The sequence below is a fragment of the Melospiza melodia genome, chromosome 1 (assembly GCF_035770615.1).
Source record: "Melospiza melodia melodia isolate bMelMel2 chromosome 1, bMelMel2.pri, whole genome shotgun sequence".
Taxonomy (NCBI): Eukaryota; Metazoa; Chordata; class Aves; order Passeriformes; family Passerellidae; genus Melospiza; species Melospiza melodia.
Window position 1 is genome coordinate 151,277,582 of NC_086194.1, and position 20,195 is coordinate 151,297,776.

The window sequence follows — 20,195 nt, forward strand, 5'->3', positions numbered from 1 at the left end:
CCCTTAATCAGGAAAACTTCATTACTTAGAAAAGGAAATTGTCAGAGCTGTTTCTCTTCATTAATACCATATGTTTGAGCTTGCAAATGCAGTATTTTATGCACTACATGATCTAAAAACCCTCATAGTTGAAAAGCATTTAATAAATTATGTCACCCTTAAAGGCTGCAAGCATCTTATGACTATTTATCTAGTGAAATTAGAACAAGATTTAGAATTTCAAATATATATTATGATAAAAATCATAAACTTATTTTGCAATGTAACCTCAGTAAATCACAATGCTGACATGTTAACTGTGAAAAGCACTACAGATTAAATCCCCTTCCTAGCACTGATCCCTAGTTTAATAACAGAATTTCTAGTAAAATCCTCATGTTACTAAAAAAAGTTTCTCAAATACCCTGAAACATGTTCATTAGTTTATTACGACACAATATAATTAGTTATTAAATCTGACCTAGAGATTACTCTGAAAATGAATGAAGTTCCCCTTGTGAAGATTTAGCTGTCTTACTGCACTTTTGTAATGCTAAGCCCCAACCTGTGATCCGTTTCTTTCAGGTTCAGAGTCTGTTTCATCAGGTGTGACAAGAAGTGACAACAGGCCCTGTCATCCAAAGAGCTGTCCATCTTCCAGCTGATAAAGATGAGCTGATAAACAATGGATGAACCTCTTCCTGTGCTCTGATCCTCTTTTAAATCCATGTGTCCTAAGGCTACTGTGTTTACATCAATATTATTACTTCAGCATTGAGGTTACTGTCATTTCCAGTAGGTCTCCTGCACCGGAGAATTAATGATATGAGTGAACTTCTCCATTCCCTTCACTCTTTTATGAAACAAAATCTGTCTGGTAGGAGAAAAGCCTCCTGGTGAGGCTTTTACATCTTGGGAGTAAGCACTCCTTCATTCTGCAGACCCAAATCTCATATATGGATCAATGGCCCCAAGGGCCCTCAGAAGACACTTTCTCACTTACCAACAATTCAACAAGAGGTGAGAGGAGATAGGAATGCTTGCAGAAGTCTGGGCAGCTGTAGGTACAGTCTGTGGTAATTGGGAGTGGGGCTGTGGCAGAGCCTCATCCCCAATGGGCACAGCTGTGAAAAGCAGGTGAGCAGCATTGAAAGCAATGAGCCATGGAGTGCCAGGTGCACTGAGCAATCACCACAGGGAACAGAGGGCACACAGGGGTAATGCATGTAAGATGAAGAATATAAAAGGCTGAGCTAAAGAACAAGAAGGGCAGCTGCTTGCAGCTTTCTGAAGTGGTATGGTGTCACTCTGTGTGGGGAATGCTTAAAGCCTTCTGAAGTTGTATGGTGACACTGTGTGTATTGTGGCTGTCTCAGCTGTGACACGTGCTGTGACAGACAGCAAGGAGATAATGCATTGCTATGCCTCAAACACTAATGGCCACTCAAGTGGGCAAGTTGGAACAGAACATTCCTGGAAAGGTGGGACATACAAAGGTAGGGCGGTCCCATTCTGGAGCCAATTCTCCTGTTCTGTGGTGACCACACAACACACAAGTGCAGAAACAGGGTCAAACAGTGGTTATATTCCTAGAGAGGACTGCGGACCACCAAGGACCCCAAACACCCCCTGACTCTTTTTGGAACTCTCCATCAGAAAACTCTGCGTGCTCCATAGTGTTGCATCAGATACAAAAAAACTCCTCCCTGGAAGGGATCTGGGTGCTCCTCTGCTAACTTGCGGGTACATAACTTGACAAACTTTTTGGTTTGTGGGTCCCCACCCTCAATGGAACACAACTGTAACCATTACTTTGACCACAGACATTGAAATTACAACTGTCAGATCTTGTCACTGGATCCACAGGTGGTTATGTCTTTCCTCTCCACTATCTGCTCTTAATCATCCATCCATCCATAATGATCCTTCAAACCTAACTGAAAACCTTATATGATGGCTAATGGAAGCAGACAAGTGCTGTGAATATAAATCAGCATAGATATTCAGGCAGTACATTATGCTCTCCAGAGACAGAAAATGGAAGCCAGTCACTGAGCCAAAGGGTGAATTCGGAAACTGGAAAAATAGAAACTCACTATTCAGCCTTATCTGTGAATCTGATTGGAATGGATACAGTCTAAATTGACTGACAAAGTACAAAAAATATGTGCATATTTTAGGTATATAGTACCCAAGGCTGAATCTCCACTCAGACAGCTGACACATTTTGTTTCACAGGCATTATGTTTTTGCATTTCTTTGTTGTGAATTGAGAAAAATATATGATAGCTGCCTGAGTGCTGTGGGAATCATGTTTGCAGAGTGTTTGAGACTGTCATCCACAAGTTGCTATAAAAATTATGAAGGACACTCATTTTTTGGTACTCAGCGATCCCTATGTGAAGACATTCTGGCTTTTTTCAGTAGACCAGCAAGAAAGTTTGGAAAATTAAATAGTTGCAGAGTTCAGTCTTATAGCATGCCTAAAATCTAAAGGACAGAATCTCCTAGCTTATTTCACAAGCCCTATAACAGGATTAATTTTATTTAAGAAGCAAGTACCATTTTAACACCATCCTTTAAAATGCAGCCAGATGCAACATTACTCACTGTTTGTACAATAGTCTGGTGTAAAAGCATCACAGAGAGACTCTGAAATCAGAGCTCTAGGGGTCTCAAACCAAGAGGATTCAAACCCACAGCTCCAATCTGCCATATGAATGCTCCAGATATAAGGTTTTCAGCTGGGGAGGGAAACTGGGGCTACATTGCCCTATGCTCAAGTGGGACAGGGAATGCTGAGTACTGGGCTTTGTTCCCAATAGCATTTAAGCATATTGTGATAAGCAGTCTTGTATAATATGCAGAAGTAATCCATAACTGACCCATAAGAAATCCTGTTCCTGACTTAGCTGGTGTCATCTGAGTGGTTTGGTTAATTGTATTACATAAGCATCTCTATTATAAAGCACATGATACAGAATGACCTTCTCTGAAAGAAATAATTACCAAACAAGTTTGCCAATGGCTATAACATATTCAGTTAATATAAGCATATGTCATTTCATATTTTTTACATCCTGGTTAATCTGGTTTTGGAGAATAAGTTTTTTAAGGCATTGCTTAGAAATATATCTGAGAAGAAACACAGGTAAACACTTGTATATTCAAAAAGTTTGTAGCTAATCTTGTCCCAACAGTGTTTTGTTTGTTTCTTTCTTTGTTTGCCTGCTTTGGGGGGCATATTGCATTATTTCAATAATCACTCCTTATCTTTGCTGCTGATTTCACATTTACTTGAACTTTCAGGAGAAAATTTTCTTTCTTCAGCACATGTATAAGTTTTCTCATATTGCTGCAGTGATTCTTGTTTGAACTCAAACTCTTAGATCTCCTCTTTCTAAAGGAGAAAATGTGCTCAGTTCTGTATGAGTAAAATAAAGTAGATCAATTGATAATTTCTGCAATAAAAAAGATCAATTGATTATTTATAAGACCAATTTATTATTTCTGCATTCTCACTCAAACGTCACTGAACTCAACAGAAATCTTTATGTGTATCCAGAGAGTTTTGGATTGCTTTTTCCAGCAGCCATTTGCATTCTCCACTGGATGGAAGGGTACTGTTGCTGCAAAGAAGCTTTGAGTTTTAACAGCATTCTGTTTGGCTGCTGTATGAAACATTTGGGAGTTCCCATGACAAAAAGCCTTGTTGATGTCTTGTTAGAAACAGACAGAGCTCTATTATACTTTTATCCAACACCTTCTTAAATGCCAAAAAAAGGCTATAGATTAAAAAGGTCAATGATAAGTACTGATGGTTAGAGTGAGCATTCACGATGTTTTCTCAAACTTTAGCTTTTCCGTAAAAACACCTTTGCTTTATGCTGAAGGACTTCAGGTTGCATCACACAGATGACAGTGACAGATGACAATAAATAATTGTGTGGAATTAGGGTCATTTCTACTGCAATTTCCTCCTGGTCTTGTCCTGGTCCTGTTGCTATTGTTTGGATCTCTGACAAATCATTTAACTTTGCCTTAGAAGGATCTCACATTTGTAAAACAGGTGTATTATTTGTTACGTCTTAAAAGATGTTGGAAACATCAAGACAGAGTCGAAACTCCCTTGGATGACACTTGGATATGACTGTATGACACAGGTGCTAAACTGTGGAAATATTTACAAACTAAATACGTATTTGCAGAAATTTCAGCCTATGCCTGAAAATGTTTATCCCAAGCTCTTCACCACAGCTCCCTATGTGCTGCACATAATTCTTCTGCAGAAGTGACCTTTACATTTTAGACACCTAAATCCTTAGGGAGGGCCAATGTGAGTGTGTGGGGAGGAAAAGAAGGGAGGGCAAAAGGAGTCCCAGGTCAAATACCAAGTGTCAGCGGGCTTAGGCTGTATTCTCTGTTTATTAAAAAGAGGAGGGAGAGTATAACCACAGGGTGAATAGTGTTAGACAGATGGGAAGAATGTGCCAGAATATGCCAGTGCTGAATGCAGTGCTGAAATAGTCACCACATGCCTTTCCTAATACAGGGTATGTTTTCTCCTTGATACAGCACAAGGCTGATGCATCAGGTTCAGAGACAACTGAACTGAAAGAAGAGGTTTGAAGCAGCACAAGCCTAATTGCACCAGCCCTCTGCTTTGGGTTCATTTTATCTCAGTGATTCCAGCCATGACCAACGACCAATTTGCACCAATCTGACACCCCTGTGTGCTTTGGAGAGGGTTTAAGGATATGCAATCACATTTACTAATTTCATGTTTACTTCCCTGCTGACCTTTCATTTACCCAGCCAAGAGCAGTGGAATTTCCTCCCACAGCTGTGGTGCTTTGAGGAGCCATAAACTGCAACCTAAAGCACGTTCAGCTGCAGTGAAGCAGCATCCAGCCTACAAACAGCTCTAGAGGGAAGGCTGCCATCAAGACCACCTGTCCCATTCAAGATAGTCCCAAATGTACTGTCAGGCTCTTGACTACACAGATGTTATGAAGATCACCTGGGGAAAACAGCAGATGTCTGTGTGCATACAGAGCTATAGTCAGCTGATTGCTTCACTCTGTAGGCAGGAAAGGCTTAGGATAATTCTCCCTTTGCAATGTTTGCCTGCCAAGTTTGACAATGTGTTTTTTTTCTGAGCAGTCTGAGCTTACAAAGGAAAATGTAAAATTAAGGTATTTTTTTTTCTTAAAAATTTCTGAAATCCAAATCTCTTCAATTTAAGCTCTGTTGTGGAGACTTGAGCCACAAAGTGGTAGCTATTTCCTTTAGTACTTTGTGTGACAATGAGGTCTGGACTATATGTAAATATCACTGATTATTTATTCAATTTTGTATTTTATTTGAAAGTAAATAAGCCTATTAATGTAGCACTTGTTTTACGTCCTGTACAAGATTTACTGGAAGCTACTAAATATAGGGATTTTATTGAGGCTGACCTTCAAAAGTTTTCAACATGTCTCTGTGTAGGGGGAAAAGAAGTAGCATTTATCAAGAGTATCTGAAGAAATATGTTTTTTCTATAATGAGTATCCAAGAGTTCACAGAATCATAGAATATCCTGAGTTGGAAGGGACCCACAAGGATCACTGAAGCCCAACTCCTTGCCCTGCACAGGACCATCCCCAAGAGTCACAGCATGTGCTTTAGAACATTGTCCAAATGCTTCCTGGGCTCTGTCAGGCTGATGCTGTGATCATTTCCCAGGGGAGTTGTTCCAGTGCCCAACCACCCTCTGGGTGAAGAACCTTTTCCTGATATCCAGCCTAAACTTCCCCTGACACAATTTCAGGCCATTCCCACTGGTCACCAGAGAGAAGAGATGAATGTCTGCCACCACACTTCCCTTTGTGAGCAAGCTGTAAACCACGATGAGGTCTCCCCTCAGTCTCCTCTCCTCCAGGCTGAACAGACCAAGTGACCTCAGCCACTCCTCACACAGCTTCCCCACTGACCCTTCACCATGCTGGTGGCCCTCCTTTGGACACTCCCTAATAGCGTCGTATCTTTCTTATATTGTGGTGCCCAAAACTGCACACAGCACCCACCAGTGGAGAAACAAGAAGTATTAAAACTAAATCCACTGAGAATTCAGTTTTCTATTTAATCCCTTATCACAAATTCACATTTTACACTGACTGTATGAAAAGGCTGACAGCCTTCAGGAGAAGAGGGAGCTTTCTTCTAGTAGTGAAGGAAGAGGAATAATAATAATACCACCACCACTACTACTACTACTACTACTACTAATAATAATAATAATAATGTGGTGAGAAGCAGTCAGATGTTGCATACAAGGTGAGCACTGGAGAAGTAGGGATTAGCTTTCAAAATGCTGCAGTTAAGCACAAGTCTGTAGGAACAGCTCTCCTGGGTAAGTTTGAAGGTCCATCCAGATACAGTAGTAAGTGGTGGATGATAAAGAAACAGAAGTGCAAGACAGAACAATGAAAGAAATTTAGAAAGAGCAGTGCAAGCATATGTAGTTACAACCTGCCCAGAATATTCTCTAAACTGTCAGAAATTTGATTGTCAAGGACTTGTTGGGCTACTGGTCATTAAATTAATTTTTCTTTCATTGATTTTTCTAGCCTGTATTTCAGTCCATGTTGATGTCTAGCACTGCAGTGTCCCCTGGTAAGCAGACCCAAAGCTCATCTAGGTGTTTCATGAAGAAATGCCTTTGCTTTGCTATGAAACCTGCCAGTAGCTGTTCCACTGAGTGTCCCCTAGCTCCTTTCTAAGTCAGTGAGCACCCTCTCTGCCACTCATGACTGTAAGGACCTCTGTCAGGTCCTCTCTTGTTCTGCCCTCTTTCATCTCACTAAGGGTCCTTGCTCCCCCGCAGGGCAGCCCCCACTTGCTTTCCTCATACCAAGAAACCCCCTAGACAGTTTTGGGTCCAGGCTGAAGGGAGAGCTCCAAGACCAGGTTTGTGAAAGGTGCTGGGGAGGGAGCTGACCTACATTTGAGCTCAGCAAAGTGGCAGCCACTTTCACCCACCTGACCTGGTCAGATGGTCTTCCAATGAAATCAACTGCCCCTTAGAAGCAATTCTTATAAGTAAATGCTTATAAATATCTGCTTCAAATGTGCTTGTTTACAATATAAATGGATGCTTTGGTCAAATGAGTCCAGTCAAAGCAAATGTTTCTGAGGAAGTAATATAACAATGTCTAAAAAATGTTCCCCTCTTTTTCTTTTGATTCCTCCCTGTTCCCAGATAAGAAGACCCCTGGGTATAGGGCAAAAACCAAAGCTTCATATCTGAGTCAAATCTTATTTAATATTAAATGAGAAATGTTTGACTTTGCTTCATACACAGATGCTGTTATGGTTTCGTTTGAATGCTTTTGCTTGAAAATCTGTCCAAAGTATGCTAGTTAATTACTATTTAAGGATTTCATTACATGTTGTCTTTCAAATAAATCCCAAGAAATCTTCCTCTCAATGTGGACAAGAAGTATTTTCATGTTTATATGTATGTATTTCCTTTAGAAACCACACTAGAATGATTACAGATGGAGTAACTGGAAGCAGAACAGCTCAGAGATAATTTATAACCCCCTTCAGCAAAGAAGTGCTCCAAAATCATTTGAGCAAAGTTAGAGCTGGTATGGCTTTCCTTTGGAAAAACTGCTTGTTTATTCCAAGCCACCAGCTCTCCAACACACTATTTAGGAAACGTTACATGAGTTTATGAAATTCTGTAATGAAACAGCACAATGTTTTCAGCACTCTAGATAGATGAATAAATGTATATATTTCTAGGATACAACAACATTTAGGGACAGACTGTGATTACCCTTGTGTGGGAAGAAAATTGAATTGACGAAGGTATTGTCTTGTTCCATCATGTGCAGTCTCACAAAAGTCATGCAGAATAATGGTGTAATTACCCTCTCCATTCAGAGGCACGGAGCAACAGCCCTCTTCAGGTCACAGACACCTTTGCTACATCTTGGTCAGCCTCATACTGCTGCATCATGATTGTGTACAGGCAGAACAGCATTATTTTTTCAATTTTTCCTTTTTTTTTGTTTTCAAAATGAGCACTTTCTCAGTAAGCACATGCTTTCTCAGGGTATATTCATTTACAAGTCATCAGTACTGAAGACATTGAAGCATACATCTACTCTGTGTAACAAATGGTTGATGTCTTGAGTGCAGAAAACTGAGAGATCACTACTCTTTCAGTGGACTTTTTAATTACTAAATTACCTCTCTTTCTAACCTTATCTTTTACAATTACATTGTGTATTCCACTCAAGAGTTAACAAGACAGAAAGCTGGGTATAGCTCACAGGGGACACCCAAATTGTTTAACAGGACTGATGATCTCCCAAGAGTGTGGTTATCACAGCCATGCTTACATTACAGATGCTGCTGGAAAGGCTCCTGTCTATATATAAAAAAATCTATTACTGTAAGTAAATCACAACTGTAAAGCACCTGTCAGCCAGAAACTCCCAAAAACTTTTGCAGATCTTCTAAATTTGGTGGATGAATATCCACTCATCCTTGCCCTTTCTGAAGCTGAGTGTCTGTCCCAGAGTTAATTTAAAGCAGACCTTGCTTTCCTCACTGCTCATAAGGCAGAGGAGCAAAGCCACAAGTGCTGTGCAGTTTGGAACAGACCACAGTGGACAGCCCCGTGTCCATAAAGAGTCCCGAGGGATGCTTGGGAAGAGTGCAATTGCTCTAAGGGAGCCACTAAAGTGAAATGCAATGAGACTTAAAGCCCCTAAGTTAGGTGAAACCATCAACAGCCACAGAAGGACAGACAGGCCTCCTGGCACTGCCAAGCACGGGCAGCTGGGTGTCCCTCCCTGGCAGGGAGCGTGGCCTCCAGGCCATCTCTGAGAGAACACAGCCACCCCTGAGCCACCAGCTGTCACCACTCCCCCCCAGCTGGGGCTCTTCAGCATCTGAGCGCTTTGTGGGGTGGGAGAGCTCTGTCAGAGCCTGGGGAGGGAGGGACTGGGGTGTGTGAGGAGCTCCTCCTCTGCTCGGCCTAGGCCAGGGCTGTGCTGGGCAGTGCAGGAGGCTGTGATGAGGCCACACCAGATGAGGCAGTGCTGGAGATGCAGCAGGACCACGCCTGGGGAGAGCTCTGTAGCAGGGCAGGGCTCCTGCACTGGCCAACTCTACAGCTAAAAATGAGCCCCAGCATGGCTCATTTCTGCTGGGACTCTGCCTCACACCCTGCTGCAACTCCCTGCTTGAGCAACACCTGCCTGAGCAAATTCTCACCTCCCCCATCCTTAGGTGCACAGTGTAACCATGACTTGAGCCTGACCTGGAAAATTCACACACAGCTCAGCTTAACACCCATACACCCTGGGCAACAGGGATTTAAGCTGTCTTTGACTTTTGCTGCGCTGATATGTATCCTTGGAATTATACTGAAGACTTTGACTTGTGTTTTGAAGCCCAAAAAGCAGCAGCTGTCAGATGGTAGTGAATCAATCCCATTAGGATAAAAAGCACTAAAGAAAGAAACACTGCAAATTTCTAAACACTGTTTTTTTCCTACATTGCAACATACCCAATTAGTGAACCCAAAAAGATTTGGAAGATTTAAATTACATGTCCCCACTTCATGTCTTCTTTTTAATCTAATTATGAACACTGAGATCATATTTGTCTATTTTATTGTAAATCTCTCACAAATTGTCACATATTAGCTCCAAATTCCAATATGTCCACTGCAAATAAATACAAATTTTAAATCTTCTTAAGAAAATAGATAAACATGTATATTTTGAACTTGTAATTTAGCTCACAGGTAAATTTATAACTGCCATGACAAATGAAAATGTTTTAGAAATCTTGTTTTTGAACTTTAGAGGGTATTTGCTCCAAATTGACATTGTTAATAGTCCATTCCAAACAGGACAGCTGGCTTCTGACAGCAGCTACCTAATAATAGTTGAGACCCATAACAAGAAGTGCAATTAGCCTATAGCACTAAGCAACAAAGAAAACAGGCAGCATGAAGTAATTCTGACCACAGGGAATGCTGGATTGTAATTTAAAAAATCTTCCATAAACAGGGAAAAAGTGGAAGCAAGAACTGAGAATAGATAGTAAGATGGAAAGTTAAAAAAAAAAACCTAGAAAAATAAAGGACCAATCTCTTCACTAAGATTAAAGGTCAGCTGACAAGGCATGGGACTTCACTGCAAGTAGAATATGAAATGCTGAAGCAGCTGAAGAGCTGTTTGTTGGCAGATACAGACCATCATGATACTTTTCTGCAACTCAGAATCAAACAGAAGAGGAAGAACTGCACATGTGGCATGTGCATACTACCAAGATGTGAATGGTGGCATCCATGGGGATCTTGAGCCCTTTGAAGATTCTCTCATTAAAGAAATTGCTTGTGTGGTTATGTTTACAAAGTGCAATTCTGAAGAAAAACAGCTCCAGCATTTAAACCACATTTCTAGGTCTCATGTAGACTATTACATCGTATTACTAATGAACCATCCCCTTTACTTATTGCACTGGGTAGTTCTACTTATATCCTTTATTTCTTGTCCCTGATTCTTCCTCCTCTTCTCTATGTCCTGCTTTACCTGCCTTTCCTCTTGCAGGTTTTACCAGACAGTTTCCAATAAGGAAGGTCAAGAGTCCTCTGCCTGGACTCCACTGGGGGCCCTGAATGCACTCAGACAGTCATGCCAGGGATATTCATTTTGGTGGTGTCAGCTCATTTTGAAATATTTCCCTGGTTTCTATTCACTGCAAAAAGATATTTGTGATCTAGTGGCCCAGTAACAGTTTGTGGCACACAAACTGCCACACAAGACCAGGTACCTGGTGAGCATTGACAAGTTTGTAGGATTTTTAGGGAAAACATTTTTAAAGCAGAATTATTCTCTGAGCTGTCTTCTACTCTGACACATACCATCCCAAATCTGGCTCAGCAGTTGGAAACCATAGGTTCCAAAGCACCTATCAGAAATAAGAGCTCTTGCTATGGTTTATCTGTCTCTGGGATCCATCGCGTGCTTCAGTCTGTTTAACTGGCATGAGTCTAAGGGTCCTTCCCTCGGTCCATAGCCAAATTAATCACCAAATTAATAACACAATTATACAAAGAATGGCTCTTCCAACTTTACCAAAGAATTTCTTCCTGCGCTCAGAGAAATCACCCAGCAGGAATGAAAGATCTACCTCTGCACTTCTCAAACAGGTCTCCTATTGCTTTGAGAAAGGGAAGGCAAACAAAAGTGCTGACCAATTAATTGCAGGCTACTTAGTTGAGTTCATGTCCACAGAGGGAATATATCTGCATTTTTTAAAAAGTAACTTATTAACCATTGTGGATAAGGGTATGTGAGATAAAATCTATTGAAGCGATTTTATAAAGCACATAAAGATCTAAATCCCACTTTGAAGAGAGATTTACAGCTTTACATTTTATCCCCACTGGCAGCATGACCGGAGATGAAACTTCCATTGATTGGCTTCAGTGAGAGTTAAAAATAGACAGACTGAAATCCCCTGGCTGTCCAAGGGCACAATAGAGCTGCTACTGCTCCAGAGAACAAATGTCTAACTTTGGGTTATCTTTTGCACCTCTACACTGGCAATTTTTCCAAACTGGATGAACATTTCCACGGTACTACTGTGACAGTTTAAACTTGTGTGGAAAATCAACCCTCAGCCATGGTGCATTTGAGAAGGTGGCAGGAGAAAGCAATCCCAGATTGGGAAAGGGGAAAAAAACAATCCTCAGGTTACTATGGATTGGGAAAGTGGGACAAGCAATCCTCAGATTACTGCAGGGCAGCTACTTTACTGCCATGCCAAAACCTCCTACAGACATCTCCAGAAACTGAGAGAAGTACTGGAAAAGCACTTAGGAGGAAGGAGATCCATATTCCCAAGAGACTCTGCTGTGACTAATGCACACAGCTGGATTCTCAGGTCCTCAGGAGCATGAGTGTCACATCTTCCCCCTGCCTGGGGTCCAGGCCATTCCCTGCCCAGCATCATGTGGCCCTCCCATGTCATAACACAGCCTGTTGATGGAGCCAAGCCAGGCAGATTCATGTGGTGTCAAATTTTGATCAAAGGTCACAGAAGGAGGATCTCTCACCCAGTGGGCAGCAGGAGTTTCCCATTCACAGCCTGCAGCAGGAGGAGGGATGTTTGCTCCAGATGGCACACTTGCAAAAAGGATGGCTTAAACTGAGTGACAAAAATCAGATTATCTGGTAGCTGATAAAAGGTTAGTTACAGATCAGATCTATGAGCATTATTTATAAGAACCAGTTTGACATGGGGAACTAACTGGAAATTTCTGTGCTGAGAACAACAGAGTAAATGGGCAGCATGAAGCAATTCAGACTACAGGATTGAGTTTAAGACAAAATCCTCCTATAAAGAAGAAAGCATCCAGCTCTGGGGGTCTCATCATAAGTAGGGCAAGGACCTGTAGGAGGCAATCCAAAGGAGGGCCACAAAAATGGAGAAAAGGAGGCTCCAGGGAAACCTTATAGCACCTTCCAGTATCTAAAGGGGGTCCACAAGAAAGCTGCAGTGGAACTTTTCATAAGAGCATGTAGTGATAGGACAAGGGGGAATGGCTTTAAACTGAGAGTAGGTGCAAATTAGACATTAGGAAGAAATTCTTTACTGAGAGGGTGGGAAAACATTGGAACAGGTTGCCCAGAGAAGCTGTGGATGGCTCATTCCCAAAAGTGTTCCAAGCTAGGTTGGAAGAGGCTTTGAGCAGTCTGATCTAGTGGAAGGTGTCACTGCTCATGGCAGGGGTTGGAACTAAATGATCTTGAAGGTCTCTTCCAACCCAAACCATTCTGTGATTCTATGAATCCATAATACTTAACATTTTTACTCTAAACTGCAGCAATTACACCGAGCCTCATATTTAAACTTAGATTTTTACTTCCATTTGTACAGATTCTTTTAGATTCTTGCTGATGACAAGTACATATCAAAAAACATCCCTGAAGATGAGAACATACCCTGCAGGTATGACCTGCAGCTCTGTTGGAATTCAGGTAGCAGGTTTGATTCTAAAAATGGCATACTTATTTCAATAGAGAGGGCAGAGATTGACTCATATTTGTTAAGAAACTTGTATCTCATGATTTAAAGGCATATTGGTATGAAGAAGCCCTGCTGAAAGAAGTTTCCCAGCATTCATAAAAATGAAAAACCTTCATTTTAATACAAAAGTACACTTGAATGTTGGAAGAATATTATAAATTACACAGACTGCGGTGACCTATCACAGCATTTCAAAATTTTGTAAGGTTTCCTCAAGAGCTCTAAACTCTCAGAGGCCCTCAGTATTTCACTTTCAAAGCCCTTTTCTTCCATGCTTCATTTTGAAGCCATTTTAGACCAACAGTGTTGTGCCTGTATTTTTTCACGGTCATGTGGAGAGGGGTTTGTGTATGTTTCGGAATGCAGACATACATGCAGAGAAAGAAAATCTCCTTAAGTCTGTGATTAGGGGTGAACAGAGGGAAGAACTGTCTTCTGACTCACAGTGGAGAATGATGGGGATTTAACCCCACACACTGTCATTCCTTCTGAAGCTCAGAAAGAGCAGAAGAAAGAAAGAGGCTGCTCAGGAGCACATCAGCTCCTCCATCACAACCCTGAGTGCACCGTGCTGGTGGGCGCCCATGGAGCTTGTCAGGGAACAATGTGAAAGAGATGGATATGGAATATGTCACCTAAAGGTGAAAGTGCTCACCCTGACTAGAAAGAAGCAGTCAGACATGGGTCTGAATGAAGCTTGCCTCCACCTCAAATTCAAAACTCAGGCTGTTAGCAACTCTCCTGTTACCTTCCTCCTGAGCCTTTCTGTACTCACAAAGAGGAAATTTTCAGTGACTTTTTTCTGGTTAGCTGATAAATTCCCACACATCTCTTTCTCATTTAATGTCATCTTATTGAACTTTAGAAAGATGCATCATACCTTACAGGAACAGATTCTCACCTTATTAAAATTAAAGAAGTGTAAATACTGGGGAAGAAAAGGAGTCCAATGGTCAGAGCCCTAGCTAGGAATGCACAACCTTTCTCACAACCTGCTTTTGCTTTAGATGTCTTCTAAGAGCAAGATAAGCAAAGTTAAATTAAAGGCTCAGTCCATGTCATCTGTGAAGGGGATAAAAGGGCTTCCTTTTCCCACAGAAACATTTGGTTATTACCAAATACAAAAGTACTGAGAAGAGCTTTGGTAGCCAGGCATCTCTAAAAACAGTCTTTTGCTTTATGAAGGCAGCAGTGAAGCAGGTGGTTTTAATGTAACTTTTAAAAACTAAGTTGAGTTTCTCAGATAATCCAGCTGACGCTCTCTCACTGCTGAGCCTGCTGGCTCTGTGGGTTGTAGAGTCAACAGTGTTTGAAGCTGAGTTACAACTACCTACAGGCTGAACAAAAGAGCTATTAAAATCATTTCACATTAAATTCCTGGGTTTATCCAAAGTAGATTCCAGTAAAGAAAATAGTAATACTTCTTAGCTCTCAATAAATCCATGTTTTTATATTTAAATGTCCTGGTTGCCAGCCATGATCATGGTCTGTAAAACTTCTTATGTTTTTCTTGAAGCTTCAGGTACAGAAGACAAATAACTATGCAAGAGTTACATATTTCATGTAAAAGTAGTGATGGTTTACTAAGCCCTTGTGGCTGCATGGGAATCACTCATTCCAAAGGATTACAGCTGACAGTCTAAAACCTCAGTGTGTGGAGACCACCCACAGTTAGGAAAACCTGAGCAAGGCAGTCCTGGGATTTCACCCAGATGATCCAGAGGACCAAGTTTGTGCTGCTCTCATTCTGTTGTGTAAATGGTGTAAAGAGCCTTGTTCCATCAGCCCTGGCTCACCCCAGGGGCTGCTCGGGCACAGAGCCCCCGGGTGGAACTGAGCAGCTCCATGGTAAAACCACTGCAAACAGAACTGGCTCTTTTCCAGAGACCCCTTCTTCCCATAGTCCTTCAGTGCCTTCTGCAAAAAGCTTAGCAATCATGTCTTGCACATGTGCATGTAAGCACTAAACTACTAAAAAGTGAACCTATGCCTTCCATTCTTTGAGGTTAAAATCTGTTTATTATTTTCTTTCATGTCGATCTTTGTTTCATTTGGTCTCCTTACCATACAAACCCCATCATGCACTGGGAAATGAATCACTGAACTTCTGCTGCCTTTTAGCTCTTCTCTGTGAGTTTGTAAAGCACTACACCAGATGTTAAGTGTCCTAAATCACAGTTTCTATAGATAAATCAGAATTTCACAGCAGGTGTAGACCATGGCATCCTTGAGTCCCAATCAGTCCCTCCACAGTCCAGATCATCACACAGCTGGAGAGCTCAGAACTGGAGGTCATTCCTGGGACCACAAGATAAACTGTAGTTTATGATTAACACAGATTCTTTAACAGATAATATGCATAAAATAAAACCAGCGTTTTAGCAATAAATGCGATTTGCAACCACTGCATGCTAGTCCCCTGAGTTTCAAGTCCAAACATCATCAACAGATGAGGACTGCCAAAGGAATTAAAGTAGTAAAATAAAGAGTCAGAAACAGAAAATAAAGCCTTTAAATGCATGATAGTACAGACATGTTTGCCATGTAAGATCCTTACCGCAGTGTCATTGGTGGTGATGTACACCAGCACATCCGAGTTGTTTCTGCCATTGATGTATCGGTAACAGTTCCACACACAGCTTATCAAGTACCCCTGCAAAGAAAAGGGATTTATTACTCTGTGCAGAAAATAAACCATGCATGCTTTTCTGATAGAGCATTTCCATTATTTATAAACATGAACATCAGCATGATAGAAGCTTGGGGCAGTTGCTTCCCTGGTTGCAGTGACTGTGAGAATGCCTGGGGGCTCTGCGAGTAATCCAGTGTCATTCCCCATACTGATGGCATTGGGGTTCTTTGGAATTGGGAAGGTTCTGGGGACACCTTATGGTGGCTTTCAATATATAAAGGGAGCTTATTAATCAATGGATTCCATGTGACTGGAATGGTCTGGGGTCTTGGTATTCTTGCCTGACTAGAGAAAATTGCCAAAGTAAAAGCTTTTATTGACATCTGAAGTTATTCCTGACATTTTAAACATTGTTAAAAATACTGGTGTTTTTTTTTTTTTTCCCAGTGTAAAAAAAAACCTCCAGTAACAGCAGCAATAAACCTACTGCAAGATCATAAACTTCACTGCTTTTGTTCTTGGAGCTTGGGTAGTGCTGCTTCCTGTCAAACAATTAGTTGTCTCCACTTTTTTAACTGGTTGGGCAGAATAGCCACCACCTCATTCCTGAGCAGGAGAGATTTTAGTCTGAGTAGCAGAGATGAGCAAAGTGCCTGGAAGGAAGATAAGAGGCAGGAAGATGTGGAGGAGCTGGAGTCAGATCCACAGGATGTCAGTAACACAGCTGGCAGGACCAAAGCAGTTCTCTCTGGAGCTTTCTGCTTCCCATTGTTGGAGGCTAGGGTTTTACTTTTGTTTTCTTTCAAACCAAGACATTCATATAATCACACATGATGGTGATGAGGAGAACTTTGTGTTTTGATAGTGCCCAACTTATATTTTTACTTAATGGGTCTGCACAGAAATTCTTCCATAAACCTAACACATGTAGATTAAACTGCCAGCACTGAATTTGCATGTGTGTCTCACTGAGTGAGTCATACTTTTGTGACTCGCACTGATGGCCTTCCAAAAGCCTCTTATCCCTTTGAGCTGCCCTGTGCTTCCTCTGTCTCCAGAGCTGACACACATGAGCTGTGTTTTTCAGGATGCCACGTGATTCACTCATGGCTTGCTTGCAAATCAGGAAGGTTTTTTTCCACCAGGGCTGGCTAAAATCTGGTAAATTTGCTTCCTCTTTTTTCACAGCACCTTACAGACCCTGGATTGACTTACAGCTGTTGCAGACTTTGACAATAATTTTGGCCATCAAATGGAGAGAGCAAAAGGCTTCTGGAATGAGCTAAACCCCAAGGGAAGATTAGACAGGCTCTGCAGACCAAGCTGTGGGCTGTGCAATCCCACCCCAGGCTACTGAAACAAGTAAAGGCACACACATGGAGAACTGCATCTCTTCCAGAATTAAGTAAAATGTCATTGTTAATTTAAAGTGGTAATAAGTAGTTCAGCAGCTTTCAGTGCTCAGACACTATAGCCTGGGAAAGGCATAAGAGGCAATGCAGAACAGAGACTGAATATAGTACACTTCTGTGGGGACACAGCCTGTCTATATAAGAAACCCTTTACATTAAGCCTACCTATTTGCAAAACTATTTCTATACCCCTTCTGTCAAAATCCAGAGTGATGGAAGCCCTGTTTTGGATAATACAATCCTCTCAGGGAGAAGCAAGTGGGAGATTTATTTTTTAATGCTCTCATTCCATGTGGTGAATAAAACACACTTAACCCCACAATGAACCTCTACAGCTTTCCCAGCTCTAAACCCTAGTTCTGCATGCACAGGCTGTCTCTCACTGGGTGAGGTATGTTCCTTGAATTAAGGAGGTCATCAGCCAGCTCACACCAAGGAACTGGCCCTGAGACACTGACCAGCATAGGGCAGAGAGTGGCAGCAGCTCAGAGAATGTCCCTGTCCAAGTGCTCTGGCCATGTGCTGCTGGCCTGCAAACCATGACTTGTTTTCCTCAACCTGGAACTTTATTTAGCTCATTCCTACTAATTATTTTCTACCAATACTGCTGCACTGTTAAATGGGGCTCCTGATTCAGTTACCAATTTACTTTCCTGAAAGACTTGGCTGAGGTTTCTAATACTGCTTTAAAATGTGTGGCTGGACACACAGTATATAAATATATTGATTTTTATCTCAGAAGACTAATGTTCACATTTGAAATTGGCCCTAGATTAAAGGCCTCCCTAATCCCCTGAGTGGATCTCCTGCTTACCACAGCACAGACTGGTGACAGACAGTGACACCTTTTGGGGGAGGCAGCCCCAAGCAGCCACCACCAGAAAGGACAGGTGAGTAAAAAGACTGAATGTAGAAACAGGCACTGTGCCTATTTCTAGCCAGCTTTTAGTCCTCCCCTTTGGATGGTGGGAAATTACTTGAGACCCTAAGGATCTGAAACTCACACAACTTTGTCACCCTGTCTCTCACTGTTGCAGTTGCTGACTCACCTGTTAAGCTGCATAACAACAGAAATGAACTGCAGACCTGTGCTCATCAGATGCCTGACCAGAAGACTGACCAGCATCTTTGTGGAAATTAGAGGTTGTTGTATTGCGCTGCTTCTTGCAACACAGCAAGGGAAAGTCTGTGCTGATCTGGGTGCCAGCAGCCCTCTGGGTAACCCCTCACTGGCAGCAAGTGCAGGGTGAACGCCACAGACCCAAGAGAGCCCCCTCAGGTTAGTAGCTGCCTGCACTGAATCCCCTTTGACTGCCCAGCTGCTTTGATTTTTCTGTTTACAGAGCTGAGATGGGCTTCAGTCACTGGTGAAAATGAGATAAAGATCTCTACACAAACTGAAACTTATACAAAGATTTCAAATTATGCTAATGGAAGACCAGTTGACCACATGTATTTCCCATGTTGGTGTTACAGAGAGAGAAACAATGGGTTGCTGTGCTGATAAAATCTGGAATTAAATTTATCTTCTCAGCACACTAGAATGTGTATCTTGTGAGTTTAAAAGGGTTGTATAAGAACAACTGCTTAGAACTGAAAGAAATGCTGTAATTGGAAAGAATTAGTATTAAACCAAACCACTGCAACACTTTATATGGCATCTTACAGGGCCAGGACATCGGCTGTTGGCTAACAGTCACACACACTGAGGTATGCAATTTTAAGCAACTGATTCCTGTTTTAGAGACGAGTCTCCCATAACTATCCTGTCATCATCAGCGCTGGGACTTGTCCTAGGCCTTTGTGGAACAGGTGACAGCCTCATGGCTATGTACTGGCATTCCTGGGAGTGGGGACCAGAGCTGGGCTCTTGGGGCTGTGTTCATGGTCCCAGGTGCTGCCCAACAGCCCTGCAGGAAGGCAGCAGATGCCAGGTGATGTGTTGCAGGCTCTCCCCCTGCCAGGAAGAATGCCCTTGGACTGAGGGCATTCACCCAAATCTCTCAGAGAGAACACAGAACTTCATTCTTATCTTTTCCCATCTGCTGAGGACACCAGGACATGCAGAGTGGTCTCACCTCTGGGCTCAGTACCTTGGAGATGCATCTTACAGGCATATTATGAGAACACATCACACTGGCAGCTACCTCTTCCTACCTACTGTTCAGAAAGAGAAATGCCAAGGAACAGCCCATACTCTGAAGCTGCAGAGTGCTTGGGGCAGCCTGGGGAAAGGTTTAATCTGGCTCATTGAAGCCTCAATTGTCCTGTCTCAGAATCTGGGAGAGCTGAGAGGACACGACTCAAAAGTCCAAACCAACTGCAGAGGACACAACTCAAAAGTCACAGTGTTGGCTATATGCAACTTGAAGTCCTGTGTATACAAATGCACATATAAATACATTTGTGCTGATGGATGTCCTTCCTCAGCCAGAAATGAAGTATCTATGTTTCATGGTATGCAACTCCAGTTCAGTTTCTAGACAAATACAGTGAATGGAATAATGTACTTTGGTCTACTCTGAAAAGTGTTCTGTGTGAAACCACCTGAAATTCCCATTAGGTGCTTCAGATGCAAGTAAATTATAAGGACTAAAAAGGCAAATGCTTGTGTGTGGTTAGCTTTCTTACCACCCTCTCATGTTCACAAACCCATGACTGCAAAACACAAACCAGCATCTAATACTGCATAATCTTGCTTTCTGCTCAGCAGTGTTCTTCTCTGAGTGTAGCTTCACCCAAACCAAAAGTGTCATAATACCAAATACTTCTGAGGAATTAGGTGATTCTGTTTAGTATTTCCTGCCAGTTGAATGCAGCTTTTCCTACTGTAGTTTTTCCTAGGTCACAATGTTTTGGTTCCTCTCCCTATTTCTAGTTGAACTCCAGAGGGAGAGGAGGCATATTTTTTTATACACAGTACCTTTCCAGTTTCAATACATAAATGTGGTACCATCTGTTAAGTCTATCAGAGATGAAATGTGATGCATCTGTGTGTGTTCAGCTTTTATTTGATGGAGCAGATTCTGTAAATCTGCATAGCAGCTCTTCTGGAAACACAAGAAATT

At 41.9% G+C, this 20,195-nt stretch overlaps 1 protein-coding gene across 1 annotated transcript in view; it reads right to left on the reverse strand.

The window, feature by feature from the left end:
- The window catches only part of LAPTM4B (lysosomal protein transmembrane 4 beta), a 59,176-nt gene that overhangs the window by 3,447 nt on the left and 35,534 nt on the right, over window positions 1-20,195 (reverse strand). The window contains exon 6 of the mRNA XM_063172012.1: window positions 15,641-15,736. Coding sequence (XP_063028082.1) covers window positions 15,641-15,736 — 96 coding nt within the window. The remainder of the gene's footprint in view (window positions 1-15,640; window positions 15,737-20,195) is intronic.